Here is a 27916-nt window from a genome sequence, read left to right as displayed (position 1 = left end):
AACACCTCCCAGGCGGTTTCCAGGGAAGCTGGAGGGAGAAGCAGTCAGGAGCCGCGGGGCTGCTGCCAGCTCTCTGTGAACCATACGACGAGGGCAGCTGTGAGTCTCCTCGGATGCTGGGAGAGCCTGCGCTTCCACGCAGCGCTGCCGGCCTCCAGACAGCGCTCATCTGCTCCAGCCCTTTTCCTATGATGCAGCCAAATTCTCCTGCTGCTTCCAGCTCTGAGTCCCAGGGAAAGCAGAGCAGCAGCCGGAGAACCCCAGTAGCGGGATGGCTGTGGATGGGGCCATCGCGGGGTGAGTTCTGTGCTGTGCCTGCCCTCGGTGCTGCTTCCCTTGGGAGCAGGGTGGCAGGAGGACACGGCCATTTCTAGGCGCTGCTCACCTTCCCCATTCTGTGTTGCCAACCCCGTGCTGTTCATACAGAGACAACCAGCTGAGAAATCCTCCTTAATCCCTCCCTCCTGTGTCCTCTAAAAGTCTGAGCCGGGTCCTTAAGCCAGGGAGGCTATCACAGCCACCATCACCACACCAAGGACACACAGTGCCAGGCCAGTGCCTAAGCCCAGCATTGCTCAGCCCCCATCCTGCAGGTGTGAAGGTACAGCCCTTGCCCTGAGGGGTTTATGGTTCACAACCATCAGGTTGTCCCCCTGATATGGGGATGGGGACAGCACTTGCCCGGCTCAGCCTGCAGGGCCGGGGGAGATGAGTGAAGGATGGTTTGTTTACCATTGCGAGGTAAAATCGACGAACTCTGCTGAGAATTTGTCTGCTGGGAGCTGCGGCGACGGCTCCTCCACCACCTGCTTGAGCTGCTGGAAGGGCGTCCCCCAGGAGTCGTAGGGAAAGCGCAGGATGGCCAGCTCGATCTGAGGAGACAGCACCCAACCTCAGCTCTGGGGGACACCCCACGGCCACCCCATAGGATGTGACAGCCTGTGCTCCCACCCATGCACCCACACCACCCATGTGGGCTTTTTGGCTCTGCATAACGCATGGCATCTCATCACCCCACCTGGCCTCAAGGCATCACAACTTGCGTTTTACATCCCCCAAGTTCCCCCGTGGGAAGTCCTGAGGAGACCCAGCAGCCTCCATATTCGGTCCTCCCCATTGCCATCCTGTTACATGTCACTGGGGAGAGGTTTCAAGTTAAAAAAATGCAAAGCCGTATTGCAAAGGGTACCTGTGCTATAAAAAGGCAAGCCGATGGCCTCCCCCTAAACACTGCTTCTCCTGGTATGCAAAAGGCATTATCAACACCCAATGCCTCCTCCTCTGAGAAGACTTTACTGAGCACTCAGTGCTGGGAGTGCTGTTTCAGACTGGAATCCAACCTGCTGCACTGATGGACACCGTTGCCTTAGCCCATGCTGCCATCTTCCGGCAGCTTAAGGCCACCACAGCACAGCTGTCCCCTTCAGGGTGGCACGCTTCAAGGACAGCCACAGGTCGGACACCCAATGGTTGGCCAACGTTTGGACATCCCTGGGGACCAACCCTGCCATGCCAATGCATCCAAAGCAGCAAGGACTTTGCAAAACAGCTCCATCCCCCTTACCCTCGACCCTACCATATATTTGCTGGTACCTTGTTGAGCTGTGTACCCCTTCCCACCCTACCACATTCCCAGGGAACCACTGCCATCGGTGTCAGGGAGCTATGGAGAGGAAAATGAATACACAAAGCACAGCCAAGCCTCCAGCTGCAACCCCCAGATTGCCCTACCATTGTGATCCCCAGGCTCCAGATATCAGATTTGACGCTGTACCCCTTCTGGTTCAGCTCTGGGTTAATTCTTTCAGGCTGCAAAGAGATGTAAAGCAGTTAAGAAAGAGGGATGGACCCAGTGCAATGCTTTTACCCAGGGCTTGCTGGCCTCAGAGGGGTCTTTCAGCCCATGCTGCACCTTGTTCCCTTGGCCATCATAGCACCAAATGTAGCCCTACATCCTTGTCGGTAGGGGCAGCAGTGAAATGGGTCACCAGAAACACATGATACCTGCACCAGGGAATGGGGTGATGCAGCTGATGCAGCACATCTGGCACAAAAAGGCCTCAGTTCCTCAGGACTGTGCTCACTCTGTGCATCCACTCCACAGAAAGCAAGTCCAAAGGAGTGTTTTCCTCCCAGGAGAGTACTGTTGTCCCCATAGGGCAAACGGCTAAAGTGCAACAGGGAGTAATTACAGAGCCTTCTCCAAGGTCATGGGGAGGCAATGAGGCAGCAGGAAGCTGTGCCCAGGAGACCTGATTTGACCTGTGTGATCCACCTCTATCTCTGCCCCTTTACAAGCAGTTTCAGGGATATGTCTTCCAAAACAAGGCCTCAGGACAGTCTGATGGCTGATCCTTCCCCCTTCAGGATGACCTGACACCCAGGCTCATGTTCCTCTGGCTGTCCCGCAGCAGCTTGCACATGCAGCTTTTCAGCAGCTCAACTTACAGCCATGTAGGGTTTGCATCCTGCATCCATGGTTTTAGCAACCGAGTCAACGAGGTAACCGCTAATTCCAAAATCGCACATTTTCACCTGCCCCTGCGTATTGATCAACACATTAGAGGGCTTTACATCTGCAAGAAGGAACACATAGCACAGTCACTGTCACGCATGGGTGGCTGAGCCAAGCCAAAAAAGCCAAAGAGCTTCCAATCAGCAGAGGGCACCAAAGGTGCCCACGCAAACCCCCAGCATTGCACACACAGCAGAAGCCCAGCTGTCTGCATGGACCGCACATAAAGGCAACTGAATCATGGGCCTGCTGCATGTCCTGCATGTGTCCCTTCACTTGCACACTCCTCTCACTGGTTTGGGGAGGTGGGAAGAAATCCTGTATGCAGCCATTATATCCCAGCAAGCCAGGGATGGCCACAGACATCAGAGCACTCACAGGGAACAGCTCTGCAGAGCTGGAGACATCTCTAGGGGAATGTCTGTGCAAGGCTGGAGCACTGGTGAGCCCCCAGTAAGGCTGCTCTCGTGTCAGGACCAGGAAAACCCACAGGGTAGGGATGACAGGCAGAGAGTGCATAACAGTGAGGGTCACAGTGGAAGAAGGAAGCAGTAAAGTGAGGTGAGGATCAAGATTTCAGAAGTGGCCTCTAAATTTAAAGATCCTAAGCTTGAAGGCAGTGTTAACAGCAGCAGGCGTGTGGGTGCTCCACACCTTATGGAAATCTGGCGAGTGTCTCAGCTATTTATTACTGCCAGATTTATCTGCTTCCCATTACAGCCTTGTAATCCGTGGTGCCTTCGTGTTTGCATAATGGTGGTTATATTCACCATCAGCAAGGGAAATTAAGGCACAGAAAGAAACCAAAACTGATATCCAGCTTAGAGTACAGGAGCTTTCCTGCACAGTGGGGAATCCTCCCTGCCTGGGCTATTCCCAGGTGGAAGTTCAGCACAAAGTCCATTTGCTGATCTGACTTATATGCCCAGCACAGACTTCTCTCATCCCAGGACTGATCCTCAGTAGGGCACAATCTTGACACCAAGAAATAAGAGGTCACTTCTGCAACGAGGTCGTCTACCTACATGTGATAAACTATGAAAAAGAAGAGCTGAAAAAGGAAACCAGAAGCTGCTTCGTGTCCTGCTCTTCAGAACTGAGTGGGTTACAGATTATTAACAACCACTCTCTCCTCAGTGTTTTGCAATCAAAAGCCTCAGGTAGCTGAGATTCTCACCCATCTGTTATTATCTCAAAATAAGACGGTTTTCAGTGGAAATCAAACAAACAGAAATCCAGAAGCTGAGCAGCATTTTTCCACCCACTGTGAACGACACAGAAGGCAGAACTCAAACTCCAGCCACACGCACTGTTATCTGCAGAACATGACCACTTGTTGGAACTGTTCCCTTTGGACACCCCTTGGCCCAGCAGTCACACTCCAGAGAGGGCTTTTTTCCTCCTCATGACAAATTGAAACTGATCCTTTAGGAAGAAAGGGATCAAGCAGCAACACTGCAGATTTCTTTCTTTCGTGGCATCCATGAGATGCAAAAAGAGAAATGCTTATAAAGAGTATTCGAGAGTTCACTTGAAGCTATGTCCTATGGCTCTGTGTTAAGTATGGAACACACTGCCCAGCTAGTGTTTGGGGAAGCCCACAGAAGGGGATGGTTAGATCACTGCCAGAATGGAGAGGCCTGCAGAAAGCCTGATCCAAAGCACAAGAAAAGTCAAAAGAAAAGTCTGCTTTAATTTTGCAGAATTGGTGAAGAACACCATGGATTCAGACCACGGATTAGGGAAACGTAGTCCAGAGCAAACAGCCCTTTCTCTTCCAACACAATCAGGCTGGAGCCCACTTCTCCAATCCGGCTCCAGCTCCAGCATGGAGTTTTTAAAAGAGCAAATCAGCAGACATTTCTTCTGATGTGGCTTTTGCTAGTCATAAGAGAGAGCATCTGGGGTACTTTGGGAGCCCTGCGCCTGGCTGCGAGGCCAGCCCTTGGGAGGCTGATAGGACAGACAAACAGCAGCACAGCCTGGCTCTTACCTCTGTGGATCACGGAGAGCTTACTGTGTAGATGTTCTAGTGCTTTTACAATCTGAAAGAACAAATCTAGAGTGAATCACAGCTGGCAGCACTGTGGTGGGGAGATGATGCTGACTGCCTTCCCCCCCATCCTCACTGATCCTGCCTGGAGGGAAGGAGCTACATCTCTCCTGTGTCCTGCACCCTGAGGTGACAGAGGGCACCCAGGGATCTCCCAGGGTGCCAGAATCCTAAAGGTAGAGGAGCAGTGGGGTCCTCCCCACACCCAACACTGTGCCACCTCTTAGAGGCAGTGTGCACAGGCAAATTTGGGGGTATTTATGGCTTATGAATGACATCACCCAAGACCAAATACTGGAAGCCACCTAGAAATGTCCATATGGGCTGGCCTGTGGTCCTTGCCCAGTGCAAACACTGCTGGGAGGCTGGTGATGCAGGACTTGGCTCAGAAAAGAAGCATCCTTTTCCTTCCCTCCTTGCCCTGCTCATACTCACAGAGACAGCTATTTTCCCTAAGATGTCTTCAGGAATCGTCAGGCCTTTGTCAATGACATGCTTGTAGAATTTGTCCAGTGAGGTATCCATCAGCTCCATGCAAATCCACACGTCTCCCTGGAGGTTAGAAAAAAGCAAATATCTGCCAGTGGAATGGACCACCCTTTCCTTTCACATCCAATCATCTTCTTTGGCACTGTCCTCCTTTGCTGTTCTGTTTGCCTTTGTCACCTAAAAGTCATTCAGCAAAACTGGACTGGGCATTCTCTTTCTCATCTCCCCAGCTGGAATTAAGTGCCATCCACCTTCCCTACCATTTAAGGTTCGTTTTCTTCTGTCTCTTCCCAAAGCAGACACTCTGTAATTTAGGAGTCCTGAAAGTTAACAAGACTGAGGTTCCTACATGCTCAGGTCACTCTGCAAATGCCCAGACAGGAAACATTCAGTTCTGTAGAGCTACACTTAAACCTCTTCAAGAAATCTTGCACTTCAGAGCTTTCCATACTTTTCCTCCATGTGGAAGAAGCCAAGGACAAGTCAGGACAATATCAACACTAAAAGATCAAGCTGCAGACTGGCATCATTGGCCCCTTGGGCACCCCCACCACACAAAGCCAACACCAAGTCCCTCCCTGCTCAGCAAGAAATAAGTGTAAATGACAGACCTTCAGCTCAAGGTTGAGTAAATACCAATTCTACCATACCTCATATCTAGTTTAAACCCTTGCATTTAGAGCAAGCCCAGGTAATTCAGAGCCTGGAAGAGGATTCAGCATAGTCAATGTGCAGGGTGCCATACCTCTCGGAAAAGTGCTCCATAGAAAGTGACGGTGAAGGGGCAATCTACTGTCCTCATGGAGATATCTAGATCCATCAATAGCCTCTTCTGCTCTTGGCTGTTCACCGTGGCTCGGATGCGCTGGAACACAAAGCAGTTTAGTGTTGGCTGGCAGCATTTCTCACCATGTTGCTGCAGCTGATGGTGCTCAGGCTGGGCACCGTGCCTTGACATCATGCCTTCACCCTCTGTCACACCTCTGTCACTGGCACATCCCAAGCACAGCCACCCAATTGCCACAGAAGGCAATGGTGGATGAAGAGGTCTCCTCACCTCAGCCCAAAATGCAGGTGGTTCCCTACAAATATCACCCTTTTTTCCAACATCCAAAAGCTATTGTGACTTAAGAGAAAAGAAGGGAGCAGGAAATCAAATTCCAGGCCTGGTAAAAGCTATGACTTTTGGTGCTGTAGTGCACATCTACTCCATCAACAGACTTTTGTATACGACAGCTCCATCCCCAGAGCCCAAGGCCATGTGTGCTCCTCATGCCTTTGGGAAGTGGGCACTTCCCACTCTCCCAGGGAAGAGATGTCATCTATGTGGAACACCCGCAGCTCCTCAGCAGGGAAACAGTACTAATGGGCTCAGCACACATCACACATGCATTTAGGCTTCTTGGCCAAAGCAACTCAAGACCAGCAGTGATGGAAGTAAACATGACTTAGTGGGCATGGTTGTTATGGGTTGGTGGTTGAACTAGATGATCTTAGTTGTCTTTTCCTACCTTAATGACACTATAATTCTAAAATCCTATGATTCTATTCAGTTCTGCAGATGCAAGCAATAGCCTGAATGTCCCTGCTATACCTTCTTCACTTCTCCCATCATTCTCAAAGAGGTCTTTCGCAGTATGGTGAACGAGAAAAGAAAATGCAGAGCATGGAGGCCCCGAGACACATCCCAGCATTAAAGCAAGGTCTAGTCGCAACACAGGAGCTAAGAATTTCCTTTCAGTTTGCTCACAGCTTCCAGTTCTGCATCTTTTTTTTTTTGCCTTTTTCTGATTCTGAAAGGAAATTTGAGCTAAAACTCAGTCCTGTAAAAATTGGCCTTTCCCAAGGTACAAATATTCCCATGACTGTTTCCTTAAGCTGCGGGTTTATGAGTCAAAGCTGCTGTTATGAAAACTTTTCATAATAGCATCAACAAACCTGTCGTGAAGCAAGACCCCACTGCAGCAGACAAAATGTGGAAAAACAAAAAGCCAACAAAAATTCCCCATTCCGTAATGAAACTAAAACTGTACCAGCTGAAGAAAAGTGATCTTATGCGACTCAGTCTTCTTTATAAGCATTGTGCAGAGGTCCGAATTGAGGGTATTTTCATGCTAGAAAAATACATGCATACTTTAAAGAAATGATGGCAAATTGTTTCTAAAACGATGCCTGAGCACTCTACCTTCACTGCCATGATCTGCCCGCTAGGCATGTGCCTCATCTTCTCCACCACCCCGTATGCACCTCGTCCCAGCTCGGAGATGGGCTCCAGGTCATCAGCTTTCACCTCAAAGTTCTGCAGAGAGAAAGCAATCAGTAAGAAGACGGCTGCAAAGAGCATCATTCCCCCCTGAGCACGGAAATTGATCTTAACTGGGTACCTCCCCATCTGCTCCGTGAGGCTACGAACAAAACCACGGCCTCCAGCAGCTGTATGGAGGATTAACTACTTCACAGTAATTATCAGAGCTCTGGGGTAGATGCAAGAAGTGCTCCGTGGTAGGATGCCACCTGCATCCTCCCACCCCTCACCTGCAGCCTCCCCATCCTTTAGGATATGGGATGGAAAACCCCACAGCAGCTTCCCCCCAGGAATTACCTTCAGTTTGTCTATTTCTTTTTTTTACATTTCCTCCCTCCTCCTCCCCCAAACAATCACGGAAGCATCCCTGATTCATTTCAAGGCTTATTTCTCCAGACCTGCAGATGGCCCAAAAACCAGCCGAGTGTGCCCCAACTGTAAACCACAAAGGATTTATTTTCTCTAGCCTTGGAGGTCTCCTTCTGCTGGCCTTACACAAAGGATGACTTTGTTTGAAACCTTGCATTTCAACCTGCCCTTCTCCCTTCTGCTGCAATACTGTGCAGCAGCCCTATTTCTTTCTTTTTTTATGTTTTTTTTTAATTAATTATTTTATTTTTTTGCTTATTATTATTTTTGGATCTTTAAAATATGCTCCCGCTACTAAAAACCAACCATTCTGTTTGCTGAACGCACCGCCACATCAGTCAATCATCCTACAGAAAAGGAGCTGGTTATAATGAACTGATTCACAGCACATAATCCCACACCGCTTTTTGCCTGCGCAGCAGAAAAATCCTGCAGCCCAACCCGTGCCTGCACGGGCCCATACACTGCTTTACTGTGCTCAGGCTCCGTCCCCTGCACAAGGAGCCCTCCTCAACATTTCTGTATGATTTAAGCATTGCTGACTGCCTGACACTGCTGCTACTGTTCCATAGGACCCTCTCCAGGAAAGCACTTTGACGTGCTCCAAGCTCTTTAAATTAGCAGGGAAGTTTAAAGGGAGAAGGGGAAAGTGGATTTCTCCAGGGATTGGGGTCAGTGTAGGAAAATGGGAGAGCATCCTAAAAGAGCTTAATAAGCGATGGGTCCATGGGAAATCCAAGCCATGGCACGCTGACATCACTGAGATAACCACACATCTGCATCCATAAGAAAGCCTCTCTTCCTCCGTGCACAGAGCACAGGGAGTGCTGGGATGGATCTTCCCCTTCCCTGGGACTGGAGCTCCAGCAGCAGCACTGCTCTGCCTTGGGCTGCACCTCTGTGCTCCAGAAGCATCTCACACTCTTGTCCACCTCCCAGTTCCTCCCCATGCCAGGGAAAATACCAGATCCAAAATGCAAGAAAAGCATCCAAAGATAGACGACATAAAATACCGCTGCGTCAGTATTTCACTTCATAAATTAACTCCCTGACACCGAGGCCTATCTTTTGCACCTAATAAATTTATTGCCCGGCTTTCAAGGGTTTCGTTGAATGCTGCTGGGCCGTTTTCTCCTATCTAAATAGCTGCCTTTGGTTTTGGGTGGCTTTTTTTTCCTGCCGTTGTTTTTATAGCATCAGGTGGACGGGTTTCCATGCTGTCAGAAGGATTCACTTCCAGGACAGGAAGATCTACTCTAAGTTAAGACTCTCAAGGAGAGGGCCTCTAGTATTAGCAAAGGGAAATATTTTGGGTGAAGGCTTTAAATCAGCAAAGCAGATGAAAAGGAGAGTCAAATCTGCTGCTAGCAGTCCCTTGGATTATAATGGATATTTCCAGGGGATTAGCTTCACCTTATCCAGGTCAAGGCAGGAATTTCCAAGGTGGAAAACACAAATGGGACCCAGGAGTGATGGGTGAGCACTTGAATATGGTCAGTATCAAGGACCACTAGCAGGGCGTTTTGCAGCTGCACATTTAAACAGCTGGTGTGTGCCAACCTGCCCTATTTTGGCTGCAGTTAAGCAGGAAGCAATGCCAGCAGCAGCCTGCCTGGAGCAGGAGGGTCATCTGTCCCCAAAGTTCTCCTCCTCACCATAACCCCCACGCTTACCTCCTCACCAATAGAGATGCAGGCTTTGGAGTCTAGATCCCTGGGTGGCCTGTAGGAGAGAAAAGAGCAATGTTCCTTAAAGGGCCTTTTTTCCCTCAACAAGTATATACAACCTCCAGGCCATCCCCTTGCACAGCAAACCAGCAGCCTTCACACCTAGCGGGTCTCTTAGCTTTGCTGGATCACTAGTTACAGCCAAAGTCCACAAAGTCATCCCAAAAAGGTGTCAGGAAGGCAGATGCTGGAGCTGTTCCCCATGTGGGAACCCAGAGATGTGCTCCTCCAGCAGGCTGGGATTACAGCCTGGTCCTTGGAAAGGCAAGCGAGGTGACAAGCACCAAATCTCTGTCAGCCCATATGAAATATGGACTAAGTGGGTATAAAGGTCAAAAGCAAAAGCTGGTTTCCATTAATCCTTTCCAGAAATAGCAAAGGCAAGATGGGGAGGGCTCAGCTTCTCACCACATCCTTCACCTTCTCCCGGGGAAGGGAAGGTGCCAGCTCTGCACTGTCAGGGATGGGGCTCTCAGGGAACACCTTGTTTCCAGCATGCAGAACTGATTGTCTTTGCCAAAAACATTGCCCATGCCATGGACAGAGCACAGGATCTAAGCTGACCTGCCCTAGTGAACACAAACATTGGGATCTCAGCTTTCTCGTGGTGTGCATTCAATGACTGCTGCTCCAAAATGCCCAGGGACTGCCTTAGGGAAAGAGGGATGGAGCTCCAATCCAGTATGAGGTAATGGGCTGATAGAAGGCAGTCCTCAAGGAATCAAGGAAGCCAGGCACGTTGGAGCTGCAAAAAACTGCCATAAAAATACAATGTTTTCTTTTGCAAGGCTAAATAGATAGGGAAAGGGAGGTGGTTCTATGCCTTGACCAAATCCGTCTGGGTGGAAGAAGTGCCGCATGGGTTAAGATCAGGTGCCCATGATATTTTCCTTCCCCTGGGCACATCACAAAGCAGCAAATGAGACACAGCCAATGGCAGCAACAGGCAGGGTGCAATCGGGCTGCACCAAAAATACAAGGGTTGTTAATTACAGTCTTCTCTAACGGTGCCACAGTGAACCCAGGCACTGTCCTCAGGCAGGGTCCCATTACCCAGACGTGCAGGGATGAACCCCAGCAGCACTCCAGCAAACACTGGAAGGCAGCTGAGGCCCGTGGTTTGCTTTTTATTCTCTGTTACTCTTTGGTGACTTACGTGGAGCTCGTCTGTGGTTGCTCAAATGCTTCTTTAGGAATTTTCAGCCCAGGGTTTCTCTTCTTGCCTATGAAACAAGAGGCAGAATTAAAAAGAAAAGCCTTTTTTTTGTTTTGTTTTGTTTTGTGGGAGGGAGGTGGTGGTTAATTGGTGAAACACAGCTTGCCTATATTTGTTGACCTTATTTAACATAAATGCCAGGCCAGGCTGGTGGTGTAGATTCAGGGCACAGAGTTCAAAACATAAAAGTGCTTTTGTTCAGCAATGCTTCACTTAGACCTGCACGGTCTGGCTGCCAACTTGGTACAGAACACAGGCAAGAGCTCTGGCAAAAGCAGCCCATGTGCAAATGCAAAAAGAAAGGTATTTCTCCTCCGTCGGCCCTACCCATGTAGAATCCCTTCGAATGTTTCTTAGACAGATTTTAAACCATTCCAGATACGTAACTGTGAATGTCGGCAGGTTTAAAAACCTTTTTCAAATTGAATTTGAATGTCCAGAGCTACATTCTGACTCTGTTCAAACTGATGTTTCACCTCTCGGTCATTAAAGTTTGTGCAAACCCAGCAAAAATACAACAGAATGAAGTTTGCAGGCTTCAAAGTCATTTGTTTCTGTTCACACTGACCAGCCAAGCCGTTCTGAGCTGGATGCAGCTCAAGCTCTGAAGCAGTTCAAATGCAGCCTCTGCTGGAAAAGGGGTCCAGCAGGCAGACACCAGAGCCAGGCAGACAGAGAAACACAAGAAGCTTTTTATGACTAAACGTATACAGCCACACTTCGACGTGGGCTTTTGAATCCACGGATAGAATGACCTGAAAACATAAGTCACGTCACCAAAACCCCAAGGTAAACATCTGACTGTCTGGGTGTGTAAGAAAATCCCCAGTCCCCCCCCCACCCCAAAAAGAGGCACAGGAATCTAATTTTGGCATCAAACAATTTTCAACCTAACAATTTATATCAATTACTCTTTCTTTTAAGCATGTGCTTTACTCTTTATTCCCAAAACTCTCCTTCGTGTTTGAGTTTGTTTTTTCCCCTTGACACAAGCCCGGGTTGATACAAGTGTGCACATCCCAGTGCCGGAGGGGAGCTAGATCAAAGTGCAAGCACCCAGCTCTGAAAATGACCTTTTCAAAGCAATTAGTCAATGCAGACTGCCAACTTTTTGCTTGTTGTTGTTTGTCTGTTTGCTCCAAAAGACAAGACTACGCTCGCTCTGCTTGGCAAAGGAGCAGTTCCAGGATGGGACGGGTTGCTGCAGCCCAGCTGACACCTCGTGGGAAAAGCATTCATGGGAAACCGCCGTGCACACTTGCTATTGTTGCTAGAAATGTGCAGAGCAGCAAACTTACAAAGCAAAAAACCAACCAACCAACCAAACAACAACAACAACAATAAAACCAACAGGAGCTCCAGGGAGCTCCCAGTCCAACACAGAAAAGGCGAACTAAATGAAGCAAGGTCACTCAGAAACATGAGGAATAGCTCTCCATTTTTTCCAAGTATAGGAGCTGCTCCGTAAGGAAGTACAAATAACTGTGAAGACAAGGGCAGGAATTTCTACAGCTTGCAGAGCTGTTCTGTGATCCTTTTACTTCTCCATTGCCCAGTTGCACACAGAAGGCACAACAGAGCACGCCGACCCTGCTGTGCCAGGTCCCATTTCTCACCCAAGCTGTGCACGTGGTCTCCAACAGGATGTTAATTCCATAGTGGTGCTCTTGATGTTGACATGTTTTAGCTTAGAAAGGAATCTCACAAACACAGGACTTGCAGTGCAGGCAGACAACCCCCGTCCCCTGTCAGTCTCCCATCTCACCTCTACTTCCAATACCTGCCCGCATCTTCTCACAGTTAAAGCAAACAACACAATAACATCCATAAGGAAAGCACTATTTTCATCCTCATTCTGCACATGGGAATAAGACAGAACTACAAACACACAGCAGCCATCTCTTGGCACACCACTACTTCTGCATATTGGCCATCCATCCATCCACACTGCTGCAGTGATGTGCACACAGCCACCAAAACAGAAAGGGAAGCAAGTATAAATTTGCTTTCATTTTCCTCTGTTTTCTCCCTTGATGGATTTGCTTGCACAGCCTCAGGTGCTGCAGCCATACCTCAGGAGCTGCTCTCAGGTGGCTCCAGGAGAGCAAATATGAACCCAATGGAAATTACCCTAATTTGAACATGAATCAGAATAGACTGCAGCACTCAATCCTACCGTGGTTCACAAGTGGTGTCAGCAGAACTCAGAAGCAAGATGCCAAACCCAAATAAATATTAAAAGCCCTCCTCCTCCTGGTGAAATAAAATCTGCACTTTGGGGAGTTTATTTTCCTTGTCTCTTCTTCACAGAATACAATATTTTGAAACTTTGCCATTTTTTTGAAGTCCAATCTGTTCACATCTTTGAGTTGCCAAGAAGCAGACACAGCTTAACGTTCTTTGGGGTTTTCTTTTTGAGACGGAAGAAAGTAATGGCAGCAGCACAGAGAACACATGGGTCAGGATTGAGATGGGAAGGACTGTGAGTGGGAACTGCTGTGGGAGGACTCGAATTTTAGCCATCCTGAAATGAAGCATTAGCCATCTTAGCCGTGAAGAGTTTGCCATCCTGACCACCAAGTGTTTGATATCCTGACCATGGAACGTGAGCCAATCTGACCATGAAGAGTTAGCCATCCTGACCATAAACATTAGACATCTGGACCATAAACCATTAGCTATCGTGACCATAAACCATCAGCCATCTTTAAATGAAGAGTTTGCCATTCTGACCCTAAAACATCAACCGTCCTGACCATGAAATGTTAGCCATCCCAACCACAAAGGGTTAGTCATCCTGAAAGGAAGTATGAGCCACCCTGACCATGCAGCAGGGACCCCTTCGCTGGCTCCCAGATGTGTTGGGGAGCACATAGAGAAACAGAGCTCTGGAAGACTGCTGATCTGGGCAGCAGGTGGCACAAGGCAGGTGTTCAGCATCAGTACATGGGCTCATTGCAGCTCCCTGGGATCTAAGCATGGAAAGCCCCAGCGAGGCATTGCACAAAGCACAGAGTGCAGAAGGCTCCTGGTCTGATGCGCAGATGTGGCTGCACATCTGCTCCCCAGCATCCAAAGAGCTGTGAGTTTTCCATGTTAACAACCAGGAGAGGCCCGCCAGCCTCACAGTCTCCGTGCTAACACTCATCTGAAAGCTCTCCCCTGCAATTTCCCATGCAGAGACTTTGACAAACACCCACCTCAAAAGCCAAGTTTTAAGAATAACTGAGAAAAATAGATACATATATTAAAGAAAATAAGCTTGCTTTCAAGCAGTGCACAGAGACACCTCCAGACCCTTGTTCTGATCCAGCAGAACACTCCAGTGTGCATAACTTAAATCCACCTCCTTTTGCAAGCGGTTACAAACACCATGTACTGCAGTGTCCTCCTTTAAACCCTCTGGTTTCCAACCCCACACCTTTAGCTCCTCTGTTTCCAACCCCTTCCCTTGCACCATCTCTGCTGGAGCCACGTCTGGTGTCAAAACTGCAGCAGGAAAAAGAAAAACTGACTTAATGAAAACACATTAAATACTTCCCTGTGAAGGTTTTAAACCAATTCCTCCAGGAGGGGAGAAAAATACAGCCTCCAATCGCCTTGTTAACCTCTTCCCACCGCCGCACTGAGATGAATGGGGCTGGCCCCGTTCTATTAGAGCAATGCTAAATATCAATATTGAAAAATGAGACTTCAAAGCTTCGAGGCGGAAGGGCAGGGAATGTAGCAGGGAATAATAAAGGGGAAGACAGAAGAATTTGCTGCCCACATATGCAGTAGCAGAAAACAAACCTTCGCTTCTGAAGGAAAATCCCATTCCCCATCTCCAGACTTTTCTTTGCAGTCAAAAACTTTTTATGATTTAATCCAAAGTAAATGGTTCCTTGCCACAAAAAAGCTCCTGTTTCCTTCAAAGGATATTAACCAGTTCTGTCTTCACCACAGTTTATTATTAAAGCCACGTTCAATAGCCATGCTGCTGCACTTTCTTTCACATAACGCTCATCAGCACAGAGTTTGCTGGTAAAATTTCACAGGAGGGAAATGCCTCTTTCTGCTCCTTTTGAAGTGATAAAAGCGGCTCATTGCAATTCCTGAGTTTTTGTCTGCTTTTCTCAGAAAAAGCCAAACGATGCCCTTTCCCTACTGTGTGTCCTCAGCAACACCCCATTCAAAGTGAGGGCAGAAAGGCGGATGCTCGGTGCACTTCCACACAACAAGGGCAAATCAGCATCTCCTCTGCAAGACCGAGTGCCCATGGCCAGTTTTGTTTTGTTAGAAACCCCCAGTTTGTGGATGCTCAGCTTCAGTCAAGCCGTTGTTTCTGGAGAAAACCAAAAGCTCCACGTGGTGTCCATGCGAGCACCATGGAAGTGGGCCTGAAAATCTGTTTTCCAGCTCCTTGTTAAAGGAATTAGCAAACAAGAGGCTCTTAAAGGCTCAACCAAAAGCCAAGGGAAGGGCTAAAGTGCATGCTCTGCTTTATTTGCCTCTCTGAAATATAATTCAGGTGCTTTCTCCTTGCCAATAAGCAAGCCTGGCCATGAGTGGCTGCTCCTCCATCACTGCACTGCTGGGATGAAGACTCTGCTTCTCCTTCATCCCCATCCTCCCTCGTGTTGTTTGCAAGAACTCCTTGGAAACAGCCAGCTTGGAATCTGTTTCCTTAACAACTCAGAGCAGGGCTGCTGGGAAAAGGGCTGCAGCAGCTCCCAGATCACCAGCTCCCAGGTACTACATCCTACGTTCCAGATCCCAGCTCCTGGATCCCAGCTCCAGGCCCTGAGCTGCACTCCGTATCCGTGCTGCAGCTCACACCTTTCTATCTCTGTCTCTTTTTTTTCTTTTCTTTTTCTTTTTATTTCTCCCCCCACACTTAGAAACAGCATTTGGGGACAGGAAGCAGGAAAAGCAAGGGAGCTTTTGTGATTGTCATGGATGTGGCAAGATCCGGAGTCAGGATGTGCCTGAAACACAGAGCCAGGCACAGAGACCAGGGCACAGCCCTGACTTCCTCTGACCTTCAGCCCTCCACTCCTCCCTTGCTTTTCTCCAAAACCAATCCATCAATTAGTCCCATTTAATAACACTTTGACGGCAAACCCTGCATCCCAGGCTGGAAGCCTGCAAGCACAGGATTCTGCATGCATCCCAGTACAGTTCCCATTGACCACAGCAGCACACCACACTGACTCTCCTGCAGCTCCACACCACGATCCCATGGCCCCAGCTGACACTGTTAGCACCCACACCACTGGGACTGCTGCAAGGCTCTGCTCAGTATTATGACTCAACTCTGCAACCTGTAATCAACCCTGCGCAGGAGAGGCCCCAAGCGAAAATAGCACGGTTTCTGCAAGGAGCTGCATGGTGCGAAGGTTGTGCAACGCCCTGCTGCTTGCTGTTGTGTCCCAATGCAAGAGAGCTGCATTTCCAGCCTGCGTCAGCTCTGCCCAGGTGCAAATGCAATGCAAAGATCTCTGGGTGTGCTGTAGGGTGAGCTCAGCCTCCTGCAGGGGACGGGGTCAGGAGAGTGGTACGAGAACAAAACACGTGCAAGAAGATGATGCAGAAAGCTTTGCACTCAGGGCTCCAGCAGGCTAATCTGTGTGCTCCTGCAGTGCTGAACCATACAGCAGTGCCACCAAACTGTGCGAGTATCAGAACCCATTTGCCTGCCTTTCAATAAGCTCTGTATTTCCGTAATTCAATTTGGAAGGTAATTTCCTGATTCAGGCTCAGCTCTTGTACTCTGCCCATTTTTCTCTTAACACATCCTGCAAGCAGGCTGCAGGCTGCCGTGTTTATTTGTGTCAATACAGAAAGCAGAGGACTGCCATTTCTATCTGTCTGTATATTTTGGTTGCAAGAGGTCATCGGGCCCTCTGATATGGCTGCATCTCTGCATGTTGGAGGCATTAAGAGCTTTGGAGTAGAAGGGATGCTGTGATTGGGGTTGGACTTGAGTCCTGCAATGATGTAGGATAAGAGGTGATGGCCTCAAGCTGCACCAGGGGAGGATCAGGTTGGATATTAGGAACAATTACATCTCCAAAAGAGCAGTGATGCAGTGGCACAGCTGCCCAGGGAGTTACTGTCCCCAGAGATGCTCCGGAGCCACGGAGATGGAGATGTGGCACTGAGGGACGTGGTTATGGGCATGGTGGGGGTGGGATGGGGTTGGACTTGGAGATGTTAGTGCTCTTTTCCAACCTTAATGACTTTGTGATCCTAATGAGCTGATTCTACATCTCCCCAGATCCTCAGCAACCAAAAACATACGCAATGCAAAACAGCCCTAAATCCACCACACTTCAGGTGCTAACGCAAGTGGGAGATGGTAGATAGGAGAGTTTTGCTTGCCTGCGGCTTTCACCACAGGTCACAAGAGGCTTTCATATTAAAAACTCTATTACAACACTGGCCAAAGGCATCCCACATGTGCATCCACCCAGTTCAGTGGCCGGGGGAAAGGGCACGGCTGGGTGCAACCAGCAGCAGCAATGTCCCAGCACAGAGAGGCACACAACTGGGCACAGCTGGCAGCAATCCCCCCAGCACAGTGCAGCACATCCCTCCTGGGCACATCCCACACAGAGGGGAGGTGGCAGGTTGCAGGGATGTGCCCACTGTGGTTCCATCTCCAATGACCCTGGCTGTGGCCACGTTGCACAAGGTTTGTTTGTGTGTGCCAAGCATTCAGGTGTGCTGCAATAACGAGTTAGGGCACAAACACACCTGGGCTCTGACTCACACTCACTGGAGTGAAGAGCCATGGGCAGCCACTGGGGGATGCTGCCTGTGCTGCATGGAGTCCTCGGTCCCATTCTCCTTAGCACCATGCAAGTATACCTCCAAACCCATCTGCAATGGTTATGGGGATGCCTGCAGAAAAACACTGTGTAAAAACATGCCATATGCAAGGGAGGAAAAAGCAAAATCATATCATTTGCCTGCACATACAGCCTACATACAGTGAAAAACCTATTCCAGCCTGCTCCTGTCCTAAATGCCCCAGATCTCACATATCACTCCTGATCAACCCAAAACCTGGGTGGGTATCCATAGCTGGGGACTGCATCCCCGCAGGGCTCCTGCAATGAGCTCTGGGAAGGATGTGCCAGCAATGGGGAGAAATCCCAGCACAGAAATAACAGCAATATCTCCCCTCTGCCTTCACCACCTTCTCATCCCAGAGCCTGTGTGCATTGCTGCTATCTCCAATTAGGAAACCCACAGCACTGCCACCCAGGGAAGCTGCTGCTGGGAGCCTGCAGCCTGCACAGGGTTTGGGGAGGGACTGCTTGCAGTCACTGCTTTGTTTCCAAACCGTCGGCTGTCTGCTTCCAGTGGGAGTTTGCTGGAATCCAAACTGGAGAAAAGCTCCTGGAATCCACCCATGGAACAAAAGGGCTTTTGTGCAGGAGGAGCTGGAGGATGAGGCTGCTCTCATTGCTGCTACCTTCATTTCTCTGCACCGTCTGCCAAAGGGCACCTGGCGGCAGCAGTGGGATGGGTGGCACATGTGAGTGGGCAGACGGGCATGAGGACACACAGACACATGGACATGTGGACATACAGGCAATTCACGTTCCAAGTGCAGTAGAGAGAGAAATGCCCATTGATCCTGTATTCTGTTTGTTGGCAACATGATCAAGATTCTGAACAACACAACTCTGCTCTCCCCGTTAAGAACCTTCTTCTATTCATTTCTCATCCGTGAGCTCACTTGCTTAATTTTGTACCAGGACAATTAAAGATGACACTTTGCTCTGAGGAGCTCAGATGGCAGAGCTCACTCATGCTCCCTCTGCTGGCAATGCCTCCCAGCAAACAGGTAGGGCCCCCCACTCACAGTGAGCTTGGGATATAGGATATGGGGTGTAGGATGCAGGGTGTGTGAATAAGGATGCGGGATGCAGGCTGGAGTAGAAACAATGGAGGATGCAAGATGCAGGATGCAAGATGTGGGATGCAAAGTGCAGGGTATGGGATGCGAGATGTGGGAAATGGGTTAGAGGATGCAGGATGCTAGATGTGTGATGTGGGATGCAGGATCCCAGATGCAGAATATGGGATGCAGTGCTCAGGCTGCCATGGAAGCCCCGAGGTTCAAGTGGATTTAGGCAGAAGTCAGAGGGCAGAAACTTGCAGCTCTTTTGCCAGGCACCTGCTGAGAGCATGGATGTGCTTTTACCTCATCTAATAAAGCAAAGCAAAAATTTTATCATGCCATTTTATTTCAGTTTAGAACACATGACAAAATGCACGACAAAATGGCACGACACTATGGCAGAAGACAGCACTCCCTGCCCTTTTCCCCCATCCAGCCAAGCATCCCTGACACAAGGGAGCAGATGTTTTTCTACCCATATAGGCCCACGTGGATCAAACCCCACTAAGCTGTACCTCTCTGCCCAGCCGAAGCCAGGAGCTGTGACCACAGAACTCCCTTTAGGAGCCTTCCTGTCAAAGCCTCTGTAGAACTCCCTGTGCTAGGTTTGTGACTGCATGTTCAGTTAGATGCATAAAGGCTCTCAAGTTAAGTGCTGCTTTCTGACAGGGACAGGGAGAAATAGGAAAAAAAGGAACCAAGGGAGAGCAGCAGGGTGGTGTAAATCATCACACAGATCCCACATGTCCACCCCACTTAGCAACCAGGAGCAAATACATCCCAAGCCCTGTAAATTCTTATGTGTGTGCTCAGCTGCAAGCACATCCAGTACCACTGACTCTGCTCACGCACTCCAAGTATAACACACGCATAAGGAGTTTCAAGATCAGAATATGAATTAAAAAAATCACGTTCAGCTTCGCTTGTATAGGGAAAGCAAACAAACCTCCAGACCCCTCCCAGCCCAGCTGCTCTGAATCTGCTCCCATTCATTGCTGCTTGGCATCAGCTGTGGCAATGCCTTTGTAAAGCAGGATCCTGCAGACAGATCCTGCAGGAGGTGCTCCTGGGTGGGGTGTTGCTGGCATAGGACAGCTCTAATGTGTGTGTGCTGCAAGGTAAAGTAATTGTTGGTTCTGGGAGTGCTGGCATTGGGCTGGGAGGAGGACTGATCTCTGCTTGCAGGAAGCTGTTCCAGCCCCTTATCTGACACAGAGCTCCTGATTTCTTGCGGGGGAAGTGCCAAATGTTTTTGAGAGGGGAAAAAAGATAAATCACCCAGTTAGCTCCGAGGGAAGCTGCCTGTGACATGAATAGAGCTGCCCTGGGTGGAAGTACGCTCCCTGCCCTGCCACGGGCACTGCTGTGACCTTGGTGCCCCTTCTACAAGGGATCTCTGTGAATGCAACCATTCTGACCTCCAGAAAGTGATTTACAACTGATAACCTTTGAGTACAACATCTGCCAGGGATGGTCTGAGATCTGCCTGCAGCTGGGATACCGCTGTCCTGCCGTGTCCTCCCATGACACACACACTGCACTGCTCCTTCCCTTCATCTGTAAAACTGCTCCTTTGGCAACAAGTCAAATCCTCTGCAGAGAGGTTCCAAGCTGTGTGAGCAATAAGCACATCAGTGCTGTCCTTGGGAAAGGTAAGACAGGCTCTGTGTTAATTGCCTGTATTTATTTATTATTTTCCAGAAGGTACCTCCCCAAGGATGGTGCTGTGCAGAACTATTAGGTAAGTGTCCCTATGGATGGCTGTTGGCTGCTGTGGTTTCTTGCACGGGGACCTGGGGAGCTCCAGGCTGAGGGATGATGACTGTTCTATCAGACTTAGTGCTGAGCATTCCTCATCTCCAAGCCTGGCTCCTCCTGTAGGTTATTAAGGGATTACGGTTCCCAGTAGCTAAAAAGCAAGAAAAAAACACATTGGAACAGGTTGGGGAAAACAACAGTATCTAGAGTACTGCCATTCTTCTCCTTTAATAGGTTACTCCATCAACCCTGTGCTTGTTAAATAAGAGGAAAAATCTGTGGGCATGCAGTGAAGGTCAATCTTGTGGTTTCTGAAAACATTTAATTAGTACAGTTAAGTGCTGAGGTCTGCCTGGGAGTGAGCTGCTGCATCAACAGCTCTGAGCAGGGAGAAGGAATCCTACATCAGGAGTGCAGTAGGGGCTGCATCACTGCGCCCAAGCTCAAGGTGTGGCTCAGCTTATAGGAAACCTGCTGCAGTGTCCCTTAATTGGCCTTAAGTTGCGCCAGGGGGTGTTCAGGTTGGTTCTAGGTAACTTTTCTTCTCTGAAAGAGCAGCGATGCAGTGACACAACTGCCCAGGGAGGAGGGTCACCATTTCCAGAGCTGTCCCAAAACCACAGAGAAGTGGCACTGAGGGATGGGGTCAGTGGGCACATTTAGGGTGTGCTGGGGGTTGGTGATCTTAGTGGTCCCTTCCAACCTTACTGATGCTATGATTTTACATCACATGCAATTTATACAGGCTCAAACCAGCGGGCATAGCATGCACAACTGCAGTGCTCGTGGGTTGGCACTTCCCTTAGAAAAGGCCACAGTTTGGAAGATGAAGTCGGCTCCAGCCCTCGCAAAGGCAAACTTGGTTTGCTTTCTTTCCCATTTTTTTGCAGCATGGGAGACCCTAATTGTAGGCAACTGAAACAGCACTAGAAAGAAAAGAGCTGTGTTGAAATCTAAGCTGGAAAGTGTGCCTCTAAATGGCTTCCAGTTGCCAGTACTGGAAAAGTGCCTGGGGAGTGTGGAGCCCATGCCAAGGGCAGCACAGTGCTCTGTGGGACCTCAGCCCATGCACCCTCTGCAGGGCAGTGCACAGCTCAGTGGGATGGGGCTGCTGAGTGACTGAGCTCCTGGAGCAGAGCAAGCCCAGGGCAGAGCCAGCAGTCAATGCTGAGACAGGTCTTTTTTAACCTTTTTTCCTCCTTTTCTTCTCAATGCAGGGTTGTGCCAGAGGGAAATCCATTACTTTAGAGCTATCAGAGCAACAAAAGACTTTTATTTTTTTGTCATTTTCTGTACCTGCCCTTGAACCACTAGAAAAGCAATAAACACACTTAAGAGAAAGAAGAGCATGGAGGGTAAGCAGTGATTTTTCATAAAGCAACTGAATGTCAGATGGGCCCTGCTGTAAGCACAGCAATGGGCAGCGCCAGGACCATGGGGTGAAGCAGCACAACAACACAGATACTGGGACTTCCACCACACACAGTGCTCTGAGGCTGCTGCATACTGATAAGCACTGCTTTATGGAGTGCCATTACATATTTTTGTTCAGGAGAAGGTCCTCCTTCACAAGCAGATACAACAACTCTGCCCATTCAGCCTCATCTCTGCAGACAGAAGTGGTGACTCCTGTACTTATTTATTTTCTATTGCTGCCTTATCTTTGGCATCTCAGCTGTGACTTTTACTGGGTTTTTTTTCCACTGGTTTCATCAGAGTGCAGTAAAAGTGGATGTTCGTTGGGCTTCAGCTCTGCTAATGATTCTTGATCTGTGTGGTGCAGATGAGGAGAGCCCAGACTTGATGAGAAAATGGCAAGATAAGTAGGCTAACAAAACAGCAGCAGCAAGAAACTGGATCAGCTCTGCTCAGTGAAGTTTTCCTGCTTCAAAAGGAGGGGGGGGAAAGAAATCATTTTCTTTCCCTGAAATCTTTCTTACAAATACCAAACTGCAGAGGTTGTTCCCTCCGGCCGCTTGCACAACGTTCCTTGGGCTTCACTGCACTCAGCTTTTTGCAGCAGCATAATGTACAGAGGCCCTCGATGTTTTGGAGCAGCAATGCAGCTTGAGCAGTGCCTGTCCCATACTCTGCTATTATGGGGTGCAGACCCTGGAGGATGCTCAGCACGGTGCTGCTCACTTGGATGTGCCAGCAGCTTCCTGCAGCCCTTGTGGAGGATGTGCAGCATCTGTTTGCAACAGCTCCATAACAGAGATGACTCACGAGTGCTTTCACACCCCAGAGACCTTAATGATGGGATGAACTCCCTGAAACGTCAACCAAGTGTTTGGGATTTCCTGCTCCGGGGGAAGGAGAGCTTTCAGTTTGGCTTTGAGGCAGAAGAAAGCCCTATAAGAATGGTTCAGGCTTCCCCCTCCCGATGGCTTTTTACTGAGCCAGGATTACAGTGCACTTTTCCATTTGTACTCGTCAATGTGCAAAACAACATGAATTTGGAAGACAAAAAGCAAGAAACCCAAAACCTTTTTGCACTGTGAGTGGGTATGGAGTGGTACTGAATGGCCTTTCCTTCTCTGCTGCTCCAGAATATATCTGGCATGGCAAAGCTCCAGGATCCTAGATCTGCTTTAGTGCTAACATTGCTCTAGCTGATAATGCTAATCTCTTAAACTATTCCCAGCCAGGCCCTAAGGAAGGGAGCTAAGCAACTCTGCAGCTAATGAAACAACTTTTGTAATTATAGCTCTGGCCATGGCTGAAACATGTAGAGCAGCCCTGAGTTTTCTCCGGTCCCCAGTGACGCCACAGCCAAACCATCACCCAGAGCACCCTACTGGCATGAGGCTGCCTTTGGGGCCATCACCCACCATGCCCCCATTGGTACAAGGTTGCATCTGAGACCAAACAAGCCAACCAAATCAACTTCTTAGTTATCTGATACATCTGCAAGCACAGCATGCAATGGACGAGTCTGCTTTGTGACTTCCATGCTAATTGTGTTCCATGAACGCCAGCGTGCTTGGAAGAATGAAGAGTCTCAGCTCCCTAAATTACTCCTGCAGTTTTAATTGAGTATCATTTGTTTCACCTTAGCAGCTAATGCGCGTGTCACAGGAGGGAATTCACCCCAAAGGAAGCCATCTGCATGTCCTTCATCCCATGCTACTTTAACTCCTCCAGCAATGCAATGCAATTCCACGCTTCCTTAAACATACCTGCGTGCTGCTTATCACAGAATGGCCTGGGTTGAAAAAGACCATGATGATCATCTAGTTTCAACCCCGTTGTGTGTTGTCAGCCACCAGACCAGGATGCTCAGAGCCACATCCAGCCTGGCCTTATATGCCTTATATACAGAGATTCATCTACAACCTGCCCAGGCAACCTGTTCCAGCGCATCATCACCCTTTGTGTGAAAAACTTCCTCCTAATGTCCAACCTAAACTTCCCCTCTCTTAGTTGAAAACCATTCTGCCTTGTCCTATCGCTATCCACCCTCATAAACAGCCATTCTCCCTCCTGTTGATATGTTCCCTTCGAGCATGGAAGGCCACAATGAGGTCTCCCAGATCCTGCTCTTCTCCAAGCTAAACAAGCCCAGCTCCCTCAAACCTTTCCTTATAGGAGAGGTGCTCCAGCCCTTAGAAGTGCTTAATGGAGGCACAAAAAGTGGCATAAACAAGTCGTGCAATGGGGTCAATGCGATTTGCATTGTCAGACAGCCATTCAGCAAGCTCTTTAAAAAACACTACAGGGGAAGAAAAAAAAGCCAACACCGTACAACTTGAGCTGAGATGGGTTGGTTTGCAGCCAGACCCGGCCCTGTTCAGCCCATGCCAAGTGCCTGTGTCATGGCAGCACGGAGCGCTGAGGTGGTGCTGACGAAGCAACTGCGCGTTGCACAACGCGGTGCTCGTAGGTCAATTTGCTACGAGCAAAGACCTGCTGCCTCCCCACAGCTGTTGTTTGGTTTTGTTCGGAAAAGAAAACGTCCACCATTTTGGATTCGCATTCGTTCAGTTGTAATTTCCAGGTGGAAAACGGGAGCTCTCCATGCAATGCAGAATGGCAGAGAGGTGCAGAGCCTTTGATCAAAGTCCACAGGGTACGTGTTCAGCAGCATCACGTGGGCCGCGGTTCTCACTATTGCTGTTCCCTTTGCAGCTGGAGAGCAGAAAGGTGAATCTGAAGCAACAAACTGTGAGAAGTGGGAAGGAGATCGGTGTGCAGCCGTATTTCGTGCTTAAGTGGAGCTCGTGCCCATGAAGTATTTATAATTAGTGCTCTAATAGCAACTGCTCCCTTTCCTCTCCTTATTTCTGGGCAGAACGCTGTGTGTTTGCAGGTGCTTCTCCAGCGTGGGCTTCTCCAGGGAATACTATCCCAACACGATATATCTGGAAGACTCCCAAACGTATCCGCTGCCATGAAGGTTCAGATTTACAGCATCAAACCGTGCTGAGCTTGCTGTGAACGTGACCTTCCATATAGTTGTTGTTCCAGAAGATCATCCCATTGGTGACTGCCAAAGGCCCCACTGCTCCCACTAAGGCTCCAGGCTGGGTCCCAGCAGTGCCACAGTTGGGAGCAAACTGCTGCAGCTTCTCCATCCAATCCAAAATACCCCTTTGCATTTTGAAAGAGGAATGGAGGTAGGAATGAGCAGGTGGTGGAAAGCAGCACTTGGAACGTAGTGCTGGTGTGTTTTGATGGCCACAAAACATTGGGGAACCCAGCAGTGTGACACAGGGATGATGCTGAAAGCATCACTGCTCTCTGCTATGGGAAGGGCCAGAAGGAAGGAGCTGTTTCTGAACTCACGGCCATATAAAAGTAGATCTCACTGCACAGCACAGGTGTGGGGGCTGCAGAGTGCTCCTGCCTGGAGCCAGGCGAGATGCTTTGCAGGGAGGAGCGCTGTGGCAGAGCAGCCCCTCAGTTCCCACCTTGAGAGGGAGCACAGACACATCCATTGCTGCCAAACAACTTTGGAGCAGGTTCAAAGCTGGCCAAGGGCTGTGCAGCCCAGCAGCTTTCTGCAGCCCTGCACAGCACTGCAGAGTGCTGATGAGGAGCCTGCTGTGCAATGCAAGACAACTGCTCCACAATGCAGATTTGGGGTGGTTCCGTTCATCCCAAGGAGCGGTGCAAACCTCCGAGCTCAAATCCTGCAAAACCAAATGGCTGAACGCAGCTGCACATGGGGTTCCAGCATCAGATGAGCAGCAGAGCATCAGATGAGAGCAGAGCATGGATGGGCAGTGGAGTGCAGAACAGTGCCATTCACTGAGGCCACACTCTGAGGCTTGTCCACTCATTTTTTCCCATTTTCTTGGTACTGGGGCTGCAGGACGTCCCTGTGGGTCCCCGCTGTCGGCAGCCCCATTTCCTCCCCCTATTTCCGTCCCCCACTCACCCCCTGCCTTGCACTGGGACCCCCAGCGAGCAGCTCCGGGTCCCATCCTGCTCAATTCCGCCCTATCAAACTCCCTTGGCTTGTCCTATTGGAAACTTTTACAATTCCCTGCCTGCCTGGAAAAGATGACTGCAGCAAACCCAAATTAGGAATAAATTATACAACAACTTTACATTTTTCTTACAAAGGAAAACTGCTGCCATGTCCCCCAGCACTGGAAAGGCCACCAAAGGAGCAAAGCACAAAACGACCCGGAATGAGCCCAGCGTCAGCCCGGGGGGTTGCAACAAGCCCAAGGCTGCAAAATGCATTGCAACAGCAAATCCACGCACTTCCAAAAGCTGCATTTGCGTGGCCGCTCGCTGACATATGTGCATTATTTCCACAATGAATGGCCACAGCGGCAGCTCCCCCAGCGCCTCAATTGCAGTGCCCCTGCAGGGACTATTGCATTCCCTCCGCATTTCTGCAATACTCCACCGCCCCCCCCCCCCCCTTTCACCGCCCCCGTGCCCCTCGCAGAGGCTCTGCTATACCCCCCCCCGGAGCCATCACAGCGCTGCACCCCGCGTCCCCGCTGCACGCGCAGCTCCCTGCAAAAGTTACACATCTTATGGGGGGGGAGATCGGTGGAAAAATGATCTCAGCCCTGGCACCAGAACAATACTTTCCCATGGAAACATAGGTATATATTTAATTCCTGGTAACTCCGCTCGAGTTTCACCTTTCATCTCGTCCCCGGAGTTCTGCAAAAGTTTCATTTCATTTTGCGCTGCAAATCAGCTGCGGTTCTCCTGCACCGTGCCCATTTTGCATGCACACCACACGGCAGCGAATGCATCTGCTCCTCCGCACCCTCTCCCTGTCCTGACTGTGCAAAAGGCAGAAAGGGCTCCGTAATGCCCGCAGAAGAATTCAAATAACGTCAATGCACAGCTGAAGTGCGAGCCCTGCCTTACAGGAACTGTGTGTGTGAGTGTGTGTGTGGCTGCAAAAAGGCACATACTAAACAGGAAATGCAACTGAGAGCCATTGAAAGCCTCAAACTTCAAAATGCAATTGCATCCCGAAAAATGCATGCATGCACTGCAAAATGCATGCACGGCTTCTTGCATATTTGCAACGAACAGAAGTAGGAGCCTTACCTCTCGACTGAGACATTTTCCCCTTTGCTTTGATGGGGGAGGGGAGCACAAAAGACTTTGCCTTGCCTCTCTTCTGGAGCTAGTTTTGCAACAAAGATGCAAACTGCAAGCGCTCAATCTTCATGCAACTGGAGTTTTCCTGACTCGCTGCAGCAGCTCTCCTTGCAGCGGGGGGCCGTGCAATTGCACACTTTGCAGGGCAGCTTGCAGCGCGGGGGGTTTCCTCCCCCCCTGCTTGCAGTGCTGGGGAAGGCTCTGCTGCACCTACATGATGGGCCAGGGCTGGCAGCTCGCAGCTCCAAACTTGGAGCTTGGGGGCGCAGTGCGCAAGCGCGCTGCCGACGGCCGCCGCACTCCCCTCTGGGTGCTGTAGTCCCCGCAGACGCCGGCGGTCGCCTGCAGGGGGCGCTGCTGCACGGCGCGGAGCGGAGGCTGCGCGGTTGGGTGGGGGGGGGGAGAGACGGGGGTCGCGCTCAGGGCTCCGCGCCTGCAGCACAGTGCTGCAGGGAGGGGTTGGCTTTTTGCACACCCCCCCAGCCCCCATTTTTCTGTGCATGCACCCCTGTTTGCATCTCTGCGTGCATCCTGTCGTGAATCTCTCCGTGCATCCCTTCCTTCACCTTCCGTGCATTTCCGTGTGCAGCCTTGCATGCAGCCCTGCCTTCACCCCAGCGTGCATCCCAGCATGCATCCTTCCATCAGTCCCCTCTGTGCATCTCTTACTTCAATCCTCAGCGCATTTCCACATGCATCCCTGCACACATCCTTGCTTGCATCCCTGCCTGCCATCCCCTACGTGAATCCTTTTCTTCCACCACTGTGCATCTCTGCATTCATCTCTGCCTGCATCCCTGCCTCTGTCTCCTCCTCCCACCCGCAGCCCTTCCAAGCTGTGCAAAAAAAACAACAAAAAAAGGCCATTTGTCTCCTGAGGTCTTTTAAGAGATCTTTTGACGTGAGTTGCTGCCTGCTGGTTTGTTTACAGCGAAGCACCTCGCTTTGCTGTGCAGCTATTAAAGCCAGAGAGCAAACACTGAAGCAAAACAAAAGAGATCGGCTCTGGAA

The 27916-nt window shown here is 49.7% G+C and overlaps 1 protein-coding gene and 1 long non-coding RNA gene across 3 annotated transcripts in view; one reads left to right on the top strand and one right to left on the bottom strand.

The window, feature by feature from the left end:
* MAP2K6 (mitogen-activated protein kinase kinase 6) overlaps positions 1–27607 on the bottom strand; it is a 33678-nt gene extending 6071 nt beyond the window's left edge. Inside the window, exons 1-11 of one of the 2 annotated variants that reach the window (XM_072351771.1) lie at positions 27575–27607; positions 26852–26878; positions 10615–10681; positions 9405–9453; positions 7243–7356; positions 5803–5922; positions 5004–5120; positions 4509–4560; positions 2449–2576; positions 1732–1809; positions 733–872 (exon numbers count right to left, since the gene is read on the bottom strand). In XM_072351771.1, coding sequence (XP_072207872.1) covers positions 733–872; positions 1732–1809; positions 2449–2576; positions 4509–4560; positions 5004–5120; positions 5803–5922; positions 7243–7356; positions 9405–9453; positions 10615–10681; positions 26852–26867 — 881 coding nt within the window. In that variant the 5' untranslated portion in view covers positions 26868–26878; positions 27575–27607. Of the gene's footprint in view, positions 1–732; positions 873–1731; positions 1810–2448; positions 2577–4508; positions 4561–5003; positions 5121–5802; positions 5923–7242; positions 7357–9404; positions 9454–10614; positions 10682–26430; positions 26560–26851; positions 26879–27574 lie in introns of those variants that run through there. The other variant, XM_072351772.1, reaches the window with a different exon arrangement.
* Positions 19615–21712, top strand: LOC140259871 (uncharacterized). Its single transcript, XR_011905469.1, has 3 exons — positions 19615–19686; positions 20270–20309; positions 21544–21712. It is a non-coding gene; the product is annotated as an uncharacterized lncRNA (long non-coding RNA).
* Positions 27608–27916: the final 309 nt, after the last annotated feature.

The sequence above is a fragment of the Excalfactoria chinensis genome, chromosome 17 (assembly GCF_039878825.1).
Source record: "Excalfactoria chinensis isolate bCotChi1 chromosome 17, bCotChi1.hap2, whole genome shotgun sequence".
Lineage (NCBI taxonomy): Eukaryota > Metazoa > Chordata > Aves > Galliformes > Phasianidae > Excalfactoria > Excalfactoria chinensis.
The sequence above is the reverse complement of the archived record's forward strand: the minus strand, read 5'-3'. Positions and strand labels throughout refer to the sequence as shown.